The sequence below is a fragment of the Caenorhabditis briggsae genome, assembly GCF_000004555.2.
Source record: "Caenorhabditis briggsae complete genome, chrV, whole genome shotgun sequence".
Classification (NCBI taxonomy): Eukaryota; Metazoa; Nematoda; class Chromadorea; order Rhabditida; family Rhabditidae; genus Caenorhabditis; species Caenorhabditis briggsae.
In genome coordinates, this window is record NC_013488.2 from 16520802 (window position 1) to 16533582 (window position 12781).

The 12781-nt window shown below is 32.4% G+C and overlaps 3 protein-coding genes and 1 non-coding gene across 4 annotated transcripts; 1 reads left to right on the forward strand and 3 right to left on the reverse strand.

Moving 5' to 3' along the window:
- Nucleotides 1-142: 142 nt before the first annotated feature.
- Nucleotides 143-214, reverse strand: CBG28811. The gene has a single exon. It is a non-coding gene (tRNA).
- A 1559-nt stretch (nt 215-1773) lies between these two features.
- Nucleotides 1774-2808, forward strand: Cbr-pqn-71 (the record flags this gene model as incomplete). The annotated part of the gene is made up of 1 exon (XM_002648352.2): nt 1774-2808. The coding sequence occupies one exon, from the start codon at nt 1774-1776 to the stop codon at nt 2806-2808; it is 1035 nt and encodes a 344-aa protein (XP_002648398.2).
- Nucleotides 2809-5253: 2445 nt separating this feature from the next.
- CBG26734 lies at nt 5254-6448 on the reverse strand (the record flags this gene model as incomplete). Its single annotated transcript, XM_045238348.1, has 2 exons — nt 5254-5438; nt 6220-6448. The coding sequence occupies 2 exons, from the start codon at nt 6446-6448 to the stop codon at nt 5254-5256; spliced, it is 414 nt and encodes a 137-aa protein (XP_045100730.1).
- A 741-nt stretch (nt 6449-7189) lies between these two features.
- CBG24660 lies at nt 7190-8529 on the reverse strand (the record flags this gene model as incomplete). The annotated part of the gene is made up of 5 exons (XM_002648353.1): nt 7190-7291; nt 7349-7397; nt 7446-7507; nt 7551-7646; nt 8461-8529. 5 exons carry the CDS (start codon nt 8527-8529, stop codon nt 7190-7192), a joined length of 378 nt encoding a protein of 125 aa, XP_002648399.1.
- Nucleotides 8530-12781: the final 4252 nt, after the last annotated feature.

Below are 12781 nucleotides of genomic sequence, written 5' to 3' on the forward strand. Positions count from 1 at the left end.
AGTTACTCGATTTCAAATATGTAAATTTTTTTGTAGAACTTTTGAATCCAGAAAATTGAAATTTAACTATAAAAACTTAAGAAATATGCACATTCCAAAAGTTACATCTCAACGAAACCATACAAAAAAGAAAAAAAGAAATGGGCCGAACCGGGGATTGAACCCGGGACCTCTCGCACCCAAAGCGAGAATCATACCACTAGACCATTCGGCCACATTTGAAACATTAGGTGGAGGCAGTATACGAAGGAGGGTATGGACACCGGCCGGGCGGCCGACAGCTGACCGAACAAACAATTTTTCCTCTCGTTCCTTGGAGTGTATAAGAATTCTATGAATGAGGGGAAATGCCATTTTCTTTGGATTTTTCTAGAAATTTCGACATTTTTTCGAATAAAATTTGTTTCGGATTGTTAACGTTCTTTTTTTTCCCACAGCCGATCATTATTTAGGTTAACATAAACAATTAAAAAACCTGTCTTTTCACATGCTCAACAAATAATAAAAAATCGGGTCAATGATAAATGCAAACAGTGTAAACTTTTGATAGTAGAACAAAAAAAAAATGAGAGAGATTATTTGGAAGATGAGGAGGTAAACTAGAAACTCAAGTAGAGATTAGAAGAGAATTTAGTAAATAACATGAAAAGTTTTTGGTATAAAAGTGAAGGATGAGCAATGAGAAGGAGCATAGAAGATGCGTTGTGGATTCTTGGTATTCGCTTTGGTATCGTTGGTGGCTGTTGAGGTGAGATTTTTGGACTTCTCGAATTAAAAAATCTTGGATTTTCGGATTGTAGGACCTAGTCTGGCGGTTCGGTTTGTAACTTTGTTGAAAATTTAAAATTTATTTAGAGTTCAATTTTTAATTCTAGAATTTAAAAAGCTCTACAAAATGGTATAACTTTCAATAAACATGAGACGATAGGGTTTTGAGCAGAATCCAAGGTACTGAAAGGGTAGTACAGACGAGACAGCATCTTTACAGAACCCATAGAAGAGGTTTTAGCGGAAACAATTTTGTGAGATATCAATTTGTAGCTCTAGTCCGGAGCAACTTTTCTTTTTTTTTGATTGGTTCGAATATGTTGAGTTTAAAGGGAGTTATGAGCATTTTTATTCAGCGTACTATGAAAATAGAATGCCACCCCAACCGCCAAATTTGAGCTCAATTATCTCGATTTCTTTAAGAGATATCAAAAATTTGTCAACTGATAAAATATTGGTAATGTTCTGATAAAAAGTTTATCAGTTGACAAAATTTTGATATCTCTTATGGAAACCGAAATAATTGAGCTCAAAGTTGGCGGTTTAGAGAGGGAAGTTCTGGCAACCGACTTTTCCACTTGCTTTTTGTGCTCGAATATTACGATTTCTATGAGAGGTACCAAAAATAAGCCAACTGATAAAATGTTGGTGATACTATGATAAACATTTTTTTAGTTGACTAATTTTTGATATCTTTTATAGGAACCGAGATAATTGAGCTCAAAGCGTCAGCGTGGCTTTTTTTTCAAAAAATCAGAGGAATAACGGTATTGGTTCTAATAAACCTTTGTACATTTACTTTGAGCCTATTTTGCTCGGTGCCTGTAAAAGATATCAAAAACTGGTCAACTGATAAAATGTTCATCATGATATTGCCAACATTTTAACAGTTGACAAACTTTTGATACCTTGCATAGGAATCTAGATAATTGAGCTCGAACTTAGGGGTACTTCTATCACACTTACAGTAGACAATTGAGTAAAAGGTTCAAACACCGAGACACCATGACACAAAAGTACATACTCAAAAATTTCCAGGCTACCACCCTCCGAGTCCGTCGCCAATCCTGCGGCTGCGCCCAATCCCTCCAACCATCCTGCTCCTGCCAACAATCCTCCCAACAGTACACGTGCTCCTGCCAACCCCAACAATCTCAATCCTGCGGTTGTGCCCAACCCCAAAACTACCAATACCAATCGTCTCAATGCCAACCAGCCTGTCAGCAATCCTGCACTCAGCAGTGCCAACAGAACACAAACACTCAGTGTCAGCCAACGTGTCAGCAATCGTGTCAAATGAATTCGTGCGGAGGGATGACTTCCACAATGATGCCAAGTTCTCAGTGTTATTCAGATTGTGAGAATAGTTGCATGCAACAGTGCATCAGTCAAGGATCGAACAGCCAGCAGTGCCAGCAACAATGTGGGCAGCAATGTCAGCAGCAGTGTGGATCGAGTGGCTATACTCAGGATCCTTATAATCAACAGCAATATGGAGCGTATCAGGGATATAATGCTAATCAGAATGTTAACAATCAGCAGGTCATGAGAGATCAGCAATACAACAATCAGATGAACACCAACAACCAAATGGGATATACCAATCAGCCAGGATACAGTAACCAGTACAATGACCCATACAACAACCAAATGGGCAATCAACAAGGATACAACAACCAATACAACCCCTACCAGTCCGGGTGTCAGCATCAATGCTCCAGCCAATGTACAACTCAAAATTCCAACTCCTGCCAGCAATGTCAATCCTCTTGCTCCTCCCAATCAACTCAAGTAATCACTATCACGGTCCAAGCATCTCCTCAAACCACCCAATGTGTCCCACAGTGCCAACAACAATGTCAGCAACAGTGTCAAACTCGTACCTCAAGTGTTCAACAATGTGCTCCAGCGTGTCAAACGTCGTGTCAGAGCTCTTGTGCTCAACCACAACAAATGGTTTGTCAGATGAAGAATAATCAATGCGGATGCCAGCAGAACTATTCACCTTGTGGTGGTGGACAGTGTTGTTTGAAGAAGTAGAGGAATTCGAATGATAATAAGTGTTTTCTGTAAATTTAGGGAACGATTTTTTGTTTTTTGAATTTTATTGTTTGAATGTTTGAAGAAAATGAACTTTTCTTTTCAGAGATTTTGAGATTTTGAGGTTCTTGGATGTGGAGAATCAGAGATTTCGAACTTTAGAAAATTCGAATTTCTGAGATTCTGTGATTCTGAAATTCTGAAATTTGAAACTTTGAATTTCGGATCTTGGGGAATTCTGGTGTAGACTCGGATTTTGAGGTTCTGAAATTCTGCAATTCTGGAATTTTGAGATTCTGAGGTTCAGAGATACGAGGATTCTGGCAATTTCAGATTTTGGGAATTTTAGATACGGATTCGAAAAATCTTTGTATGGGATACTGAGATTTCGGGAACTCCAGGTTTAGAAATACTAGGCAAAAACTCAAAACTCGAAAGTTCAGAAATTCAAAAATTCAAATATTCAAATATTCAAATATTCGAAAATTCGAATGTTCAAAATTTTAAAATTATTTTTTTTGTGAATTTTTGAATTTCGCGTTTTCCGAAATTTTGATTTTTTTTTCTGAATTTTATGGACCACCATAAGTCATTTTTTTCAACTTTCAAATTTACGTATGACTACACTTTTTTGTTCTCTTGTTCTACTTCTTTCCATTTGAATGTAGTACAACTTTTACTAGAAAAAAGTAGACAAGTACATTAGCAATTCGAGAAAAAGAGAAAGAAAAAGAAAAAAAAAGGAGTTTACCCTTCAAATGCATATATCGCCCCATATATAATAGTTCTGGATGAAGAAAGAAAGGAAGGAAAAAAGACAAAAAACATATTTTTCTTTGTTTTCTCGTCAAAATTTTTCTAATTAGAAAAACAGTTTTTTTCGCCGAGAGCGAGTTTTTTTGTTGCTTTTTGAGGTCTCTACTCTTTTCTGAGAACATATGTTTCTTTGAAAATTGAATGTTCAAATTCCCGTTATTTTTTTGAATTTGTCTTTTCACGCTCTCCCACAGAACAATTCGAAACTGCAAATTAATTTTTGATCTACAGAAAAAAAGTTTGGCGCGATCACAATTGCAGGTCTAAAACCATAATTTCAGAATTTTTTATCTGATTTTGTGGAGTTCCAAGATGATTCAAATGATTCTTAAAAAATTAATAAGTGGTTATAGATTCATCTATGGTCCTTTTCCGGAAGAAAAAATGTCAAAAATGGTCATTTTTGAAAGTTTTTTACAGGAAAAAAATCTATCTCCTCTTTCAGTTTTTGACATTTCTAGGAGTTTTATAGCTCAAAAAAACCGCAATTATTTTCTCTACATTTTCTATTCATGGATTTTTAATTTGTCTGATAAAACTTTTTTTGTAATCAAAAAACAACGCAAAAATGCTATTTTGTGCAATTTCATGAGGTTTTTGAATTATAAAAAAAGTTTTATCAGACGAATTAAATAATTCATCCATAGAAAATGTAGAGAAAATAATTGCGGTTCTGTCTATTGTTGCGTTTCTGTAGAAAACTTTCAAAAATGACCATTTTTGACATTTTTTCTTCCGGAAAAGGACCATACATGAATCTATAACCACTAATTAATTTTTTAAAAAATCATTTGAACCATCTTGTAACTCCACAAAATCAGATAAAAAATTCTGAAATTATGGTTTTAGACCTGCAATTGTGATCGCGCCAAACTTTTTTTTCTGTAGATCAAAAATTAGTTTGCAGTTCGGAATTGTTCTGAAGGAGAGCGTGCCTTTGTTACTTTTTAGACTCTATTTTGAGAAAATGCTGTGAAATTGATTTTTTGAATTATTTCATAAATTTTTGAAACAAATTTGCTTCTGATTTTCTGAAAATTTTGAGTTTATTGAAAAGTTCGATTTTTCAAATTTTCTGAATTTCTGAATTTCTGAATTTCTGTATTTCTGAATTTCTGAATTTCTGAATTTCTGAATTTTTGAATTTCTGAATTTCTGAATTTCTGAATTTCTGAATTTCTGAATTTCTGAATTTCTGAATTTCTGACTTTCTGAATTTCTGAATTTTTGAATTTCTGAATTTCTGAATTTCTGAATTTCTGAATTTCTGACTTTCTGAATTTCTGAATTTTTGAATTTCTGAATTTCTGAATTTCTGAATTTCTGAATTTCTGAATTTCTGAATTTCTGAATTTCCGAATTTTTGAATTTCTGAATTTCTGAATTTCAGAATTTCTGAATTTCAGAATTTCTGAATCTCTGAATTTCAGAATTTCTGAATCTCTGAATTTCAGAATTTCTGAATTTCAGAATTTCTGAATCTCTGAATTTCAGAATTTCTGAATCTCTGAATTCCTGATTTTTATTTTTTTTCAGAAATTGAGAGTGTTTCGAGAAATGTGGGCGGAGCTTCGGGAAAAACTTGAAGAATGTTCTGGAATATTATCTCCCATTGCTCATTTTAAATTTTCACTTGTTTTTCATCCGGAATTTTCGGCTTTTTTTTTCTGGAGGACCCAACCAATTTTCCATTCCCGGTGCTTCCGTTTTTTTGTTCTTCTCTTTTTCCAAAACTTTGAAGTTTTCACCCATTTTTCTTTTCCTTTTTTTGAAAATGTCCCATAAATTTTTTTGCTGCAAAAGGCAAAAAAATTCTGGGAACCTAAAATTCAAGTGGAGAAAAAAAAATTTTGTTAAGAAGTGAGAGGAAGAAAAGCATTTGGGATACTTGAGAAATGGAGAAAATTTGTATTCTGGAGAGGTTCTCTTTTTTTTGAGTTTTGAATTAAATTTGAATTTAGCTGAGTAAGGAAGGAAGTAAGTTTGGGAATTCTAGAAGATTCAAACTATTTGGATCTCAGAAATTTCAAAATTTCCATAAAAAATTTATATAAAATTCTACAAATTAATATAAAATTCTAGAAATTCTAGAAATTCTGAAATTCTAGAAATTCTGAAATTCTGAAATTCTGAAAATCTGAAAATCTGAAATTCTGAAATTCTGAAATTCTGAAATTCTGAAGTTCTGAAATTCTGAAATTCTGAAATTCTGAAATTCTGAAATTCTGAAATTCTGAAATTCTGAAATTCTGAAATTCTGAAATTCTGAAATTCTGAAAATCTGAAATTCAGAAATTCTGAAATCTGAAATTCTGAAATTCTGAAATTCTGAAATTCTGAAATTCTGAAATTCTGAAGTTCTGAAATTCTGAAATTCTGAAATTCTGTTTTTTTTCAAAAAATTTTGAAAAAATTTTAAAAAAATTTTAATTCAAAAAAAAAAAATTTGAAAAATAAGATAATACTCTTGTTTCCTAGTTCTCATACCGTGAAACCTGTATTAGAAGGGCCCCTTTAATAGAAGCGCCCCTCTAATAGTAGGGCCCTCCGAGAGGGGCTTGGAAAAAATAGAAGGGCCTCCTGTAGTAGAAGGGCCCCGTAATAGAAGGGCACTCCGTGAAAATCCCCCTAATAGAAGGGCACTCCGTATTATTTTTGAACATGATTTTTGAACGAAACTTCGTCGAATTTTTCTATGCAAAACTTTTGAAAAAACTGACCAAAAAAATAGAAGGGCTCCTCTAATTGAAAGGCCCCCGTAATAGAAGGGCCATTTTTTCAGAATCATTGTTTTCGTTTCTCTCATATTTTCCACTTTTGCCATTAAAACTCCTTAAAGTCATTTCTCTGGACTTCAAAGAATATGAAATTCAGACTTTTTTTTTACAAAATTCATGTCTCTGTTTGACCTGGAAAATTTTTTAATTTTGTTTAAGAAAATCGATATTCTTTTACCAAAAAAAAGTTCAAAAAAATATTCCAAAAAGATCCAAAAAGAAGGAAGATGATCGTTACTTTTTATTGGATTTTTTTTCCTTTTCCTGTACATACAAAGGGTATAATTTCGGTTTTGTCAATGGGAACCAGAATAGGAAAAAAAAGTGAAGATGTAAGAATACATATATAATTTTTGTTCACATGTTCTTTTTCCCTTTTCCCATTGCCGTTTTACTTTTTTTGGCCTTTGAGAGTTTTTTCAAGTCTAGAAATATCGTCAATACTCTAATAGAAGGCCACCCAACCTATTAACTTTTAGCTTATATATCTCATTTTCTGTGAAAGGTATTAAAAAGTGGTTAAATGATAAAATGTTACTGATATTATCTCGGGCGTCGCCGGCAACTTCTGGCCGGAGGCTGGTCGGCTTCAGGATGGAACTTGGTCAGATTCCGGCAAAGACATTGTGGGAAGCCGACCAAGATCCGACAAACTACCGGCCAACTTCCGACCTCCTAACAGCAGGGGCCGGTTCGGTTCGCGTTTATTGATGTTTTTATAGAGAAACAGCGCATAATGTAGAATTTTATTTATTAAAAAAAAGAATTATACATGAAAATGAACAAAATTAGGGGAAAAAATACAGAAAAATAAGAAAATCATGATTAAGATTTTTAAATTTTGAAGATGTCGCTGTGAATCGTGACGAATACGGGAGAAGAGGCTCTGCCTGATATGTGAATAAAATTAGTTATTAATTCAGAAAATAGGAATTTACCTAATTAACTTTCTTGTCTTTCTTCGATTTTTCTAGCATCCAGTTATTTCTTTGATTCCTGGAAACAAAACTTCCAAAAATACAGTTTTTTATCAACAAAAATTACCTTCTAGTTGCGATATCTCCCAAGCACTTGACATTAAAAATGTTGACTTGAACTTTATTTATCTGAAAAATTTAAATTATGACAAGAATTCAAAGAATAAATTACCTGATAAGTTTCGTACTCTTTTTTTCGAGAACATCGTCTGTTATTGTCTCCGAAGTACTTGTCTGAAAAAATGCTCCAAAAATTGAAAGGATGCAACTTTAAAACAAAGTTTTTAGGGAAAGGCAAAAAAAATAGTTTAGAAAACAAATTTAAAATGAGTGAAGCACGCGCCGCATAACACGCAGCGCCTTCAAATTCCGGCCAAAATCCGATCATTGTCCGTCCCACTGCTGCGGTGGGCAGCTTCTGACCAAAAGCTGACCAAGATCCGTCCAAAAGCCGAACCACCTCAACTTCCGGCCAGAAGTTGCAAGCCGACAGCCGAGATGAAGAACATTTTATCAGTTGATTACTTTTTGATATCTTTCACTTGAACCGAGATAATTGAGCTCAAAGTTTGCGGTTTGGGTGGCTATCTATTAGAGTGGAAAAATCCCAAAAATTTCAACACAAATATCATGATTTTCCACTTTAAAATCATCAAAGCTACCCTGAAAATGTATCCAGAAAACTAGAAGACTCTGAATTTCAGAGATTTCCTCATTAAAATTGTTCCTCCTTCCTTTTTACTCATATCTCTCCTTTACTACCCCCACCACAACCTAAGTTTTACACCTCCCCTCTCTCTCTCTCTCTCCTGCTTTTATCATTTATCTTCTTCTTCATATCATCTCGTCTTTTTCTTCTTCAGCTCAAAATCTGCTCTGCTGCTCCTCTCAACTTTCTTCTCATTTGACCTGGGTTTTCCCCTTTTTCCCTCCTCTGAATCTCAATATCTCTATTTTTTCAAGCTGCTCGGAGAGCAAAAAGAGACGAATTTTTCAAATATATTTATTTTGTTCCATTTTTTTTGAAGATGTTGGTGTTTTCATATGATAGGGGTTATCATCATTTTATCATCTCTATTTACCTTTGATCTCTTAGGAAACTTTGTTGAAATTTGAGCTCTGAGGATTTCCCTTTTTTGTGTTGTATACATTTTTCCAAATGTTGGGTGCATTGATCTGGAAATCTTTAAAATCTGAAAAATCTGAGAACCTGTAACATTTGAAAATTTATTTCTGTTTGATCGTTATTTGTTTTGATTTTTAGAAAAAAAAATTATACTCAAACTATAAATTTTTGGTTTTCTCATCAACAACTACAAAAATAGAAAACAAGTAACGAAAAAATCTTGGATCTCTCTGTTTTTTTTTCCTTTTCATCAATTTTTCCTTTTCATAAAATTTCGAAAAATTCTGAAATACATTGAGATTTCTTTCAGAATTTATTTGTTTTTTTTTTTTGCAAAACTCTGAGAAATTTTGAAATTTTCAGAATAAAAAAAAGGTATTTTTTTGAAAATGTGAAAATGGATTTTATTATAATTTCTCGAACTTGAAATTTTTCAACATTCAAAAACCCAAAAATTCGGAATATTCGAATTTTTCAGAATCACGAATTCTCAGATTCCTTGAACCTCAAAGTCTGAAAATCTAAAAATTACAGAAGTTAGCAAAACTATTGTATTTCAGAATTTTAGCATCTCTGAAAAAATCAGAGAATTATAATTTTTGTAATTTTTTGTTTTGAAATTACTGTTGCTGAGAATTGAAAATCAAAACTTACAATGTATTTTTAACATTTACCGTAAAACCTGTATTAAGACCCTTCGGAGGTACCTTGAAACAATGAAAGGGCCGGCCTTTCTAATACAGGCTTTACGGTATTAGTGTTAAATAGTGTTTAAACTTTTTAGTGCTTTAGTGTTAAAAATCTAAACTTTCCCTGTGTTTCGAATTAATTAAAGATTTTTAGAAACATAAAAAAAGGATTTCACACAATAAAAAAACTATTTTCTAAATTTCTAAAAACAATTAGAAACCCTTGAAAAGTAAGAAATTCTCACACTGACCAATGAATTCAGTAAAAATGGTGAGCCATTCCAATCGCTTTTACTTTGACATAAACATTCCAGCCTCTTATTTCTCTCTCTCTCTCTCTCTCTCTCTCTCTCTCTCTCTCTCTCTCTCTCTCTCTCCATCTATCATTAAAAATCCATTCCAGATGTTCATCTCTCCCCATCCAAACATCCCAATATACTTTTTGATCAAAACCTTTCTCTTCTTTTCTTCTAATCTAGTCGGCTCCAGATTCTTGTCCAAAAGAGTTTCCATCAATCTTCATATTCCTTTTTTCTCTCTTTTTATAGGGGACAAAATAGACTTCTCCTTCTCTATTCCCTTTTTTCTTATCTTGCTCTGTAATTTAATCCCTCCACCCTTTCTCACTTTTTTTGCGAGACGAAAGTGCCACTCATTTAGGGGATTTTCTAGGGTTTTTGCTTTTATTTTTGGAAAAGTTTGGAACTGCGTAGCTGGGATTCTGTAATTCCGAGATTCAGAAGCTGAGAAATGAAATCCCAGAATTTTATAACCTCTCAAATTCTGAATTCCTGCTGCATTTTGCAGTTTATCTATGTAATTTTTATATTTATTTTTTCATTTATTTTTTGAACTTTCGAATTCCCAAAAGTAGCTCAACTTAACATTTAAAATAAATTAATTTTTGAATTTGGAGCATAATTTTTTAACATTTAACTTTTTCCGAATGTTCCTTATTTCCCTCCAGTTTTCCAACTTTTTTCGGTTACACAAAATTTCTAAAAATGCTGAAAAATGCTGAAATTCGTTTTCAGAACTGTCATCAAATCTACGCGAACGGCGGCCAGACGGCATGACGGCCGAGGCGGATTTGCTCGAAGGATATGATGAGGTAATGAAAGAGAGAGAGAGAGAGAGAGAGAGAGAGAGAGAGAGAGAGAGAGAGAGAGAGAGAGAGAGAGAGAGAGAAGCAGAGAATTCTCTGACCATTTTACACTGGACCCTCTGAAGACCAGGTGGTACACTTGTATCAGTTGTTGTGATTACAAGAAAAATTGGGACATGGCATGGGAGAAATTATAGGAAATGGATAATTAGTAAATGGAAAAAAAAACTTTTTTTAATCAAAAAATGTGATTTTTTTGAAATTTCTGAACTGATTTACGAGATTTTTACAAAGTTTTCAACTTTTCAGTAAACTTTGAAAATTTGAAATCGCTTAAGTTTCTCGTAACTATTTTGAGATGTAAAAATTTGTTGGAATTCTAAAGAAAAATGAAAAAATGAAAAATTGGAATCATTAAAAAATATTTCAAGATTCTCTATTTTTAAGAGTTTTATTTTCAAATTTTCAAATTATTTTTGTGTTTTTTTTTTCATATTTGTGAGACTTAGAAAAACCTTGAAACCTTAAAAATTTGGTCTTTCTTTTCGTCCCTCGAACATTGAAAAATGCATTTCAGTGAGTTTCGAGAGAATTTCTTCAAGATATTTTCTTTTTTTTGTCTGCTGCTGGAGTTTTTCAAATTTTCATAAGAGAATCGACAAAAAAAATTGAAAAAAGAACTGAAAACAAAAATACCAAATTTTTGGTTTTCTCATCAACAACTACAAAAATAGAAAACAAGTAACGAAAAAATCTTGGATCTCTCTGTTTTTTTTCCTTTTCATCAATTTTTCCTTTTCATAAAATTTCGAAAAATTCAACCAAATTCTCTTGCACCCTAAATTTCGGAACCCTATAAAAATTTTTTGAATTTTTTTTGAAAAAAAAACCCAGCCACATGTTCCAGATGTTCTTGAACGATGTTTTTTATGTTGGGGTTGTTTTTCAGATGTTTTCAAAGAAACAATATTTTTTCAAAAAATCGTCAAAATTGAATGAAAAATGTTTTGCATCTGACTCAAGATACTATACTTTTGTTTTATGTTTCTATTTTCGAAAAATTTTAAACACTTCTTCACACATAGGGTTCTTAGTAAAATGATGAGCTCTACAAAACGGATCTAAAAGCCTGCTGCTGTCAGAAGTTCGGAAAAAGATTTGTTATTATCCACTATTATTCATGTCTAGGTTAAGAAATATCAATTTTATGCCACCATGTCCCTTTTTGTCGATTTATTCTCTTTTTCATTCTTTTTTCTTTTATTCTTCCACGTATTTTTTACGTAATAAATACAATACAATACAATACAATACACCAACACAAGTGTTTTTGAAATCATTTTTTTTGAATTCTCAAATTTTGCAAATTGTTAAATTTTTGAAATTCTGAAATACGGAAAGAATATTGGAGTATCTTAAAATTTGGAAGTTTTCAGTATTTTTGAATTTGTTAATTTCCGAAATTCAGAAATTTAGGAATTTCGAAATTCAGAAATTCAGAAATTCAGAAATTCAGAAATTCAGAAATTCAGAAATTCAGAAATTCAGAAATTCAGAAATTCAGAAATTCAGAAATTCAGAAATTCAGAAATTCAGAAATTCAGAAATTCAGAAATTCAGAAATTCAGAAATTCAGAAATTCAGAAATTCAGAAATTCAGAAATTCAGAAATTCTTTAAAAATCACACCCCAAATGATCAAAAATGTTCCGATCACAATAAAGAACGTACTAAAAATGTCCCAAAAAACTACAAAAGAAAAAAAAGAATTGAGACCGAGACATTAAGGAAAACAGGTCTCTTTCCCGTCTCGCCAAAACTGACCATTTTCTGTATCGTTTTCTTTTTTTTCATTTTCTTTTTTCTTCAATTTTTGTGTCTGTTTTGTTTGTCAACAAATAATTCCCATTAGGATTTTTGGAACGGTGGTCTAGTTTTTACGGAAATTAATTCGTTTTGTAAATATTGAGAAGGAGATTTTCATGAAATTTCCGTGGCTTATTTTTCTGATTCTTCTCTTTAAGCTTCTGAAGTTTTGAGTTTCTGAATTTCCGAATTTCCGAATTTGAGAATCTCTGAATTTCTGAATTTCTGAATTTCTGAATTTCTGAATTTCTAAATTTCTGAATTTCTGAATTTCTGAATTTCTGAAGTTTTGAGTTTCTGAATTTCCGAATTTCCGAATTTCCAAATTTCTGAATTTCCGAATTTCCGAATTTCCGAATTTGAGAATTTCTGAATTTCTGAATTTCTGAATTTCTGAATTTCTGAATTTCTGAATTTCTGAATTTCTGAATTTCTGAATTTCTGAATTTCTGAATTTCTGAATTTCTGAATTTCTGAATTTCTGAATTTCTGAATTTCTGAATTTCTGAATTTCTGAATTTCTGAATTTCTGAATTTCTGAATTTCTGAATTTCTGAATTTCTGAATTTCCGAATTTCCGAATTTCCGAATTTGAGAATTTCTGAATTTCTGAATTTC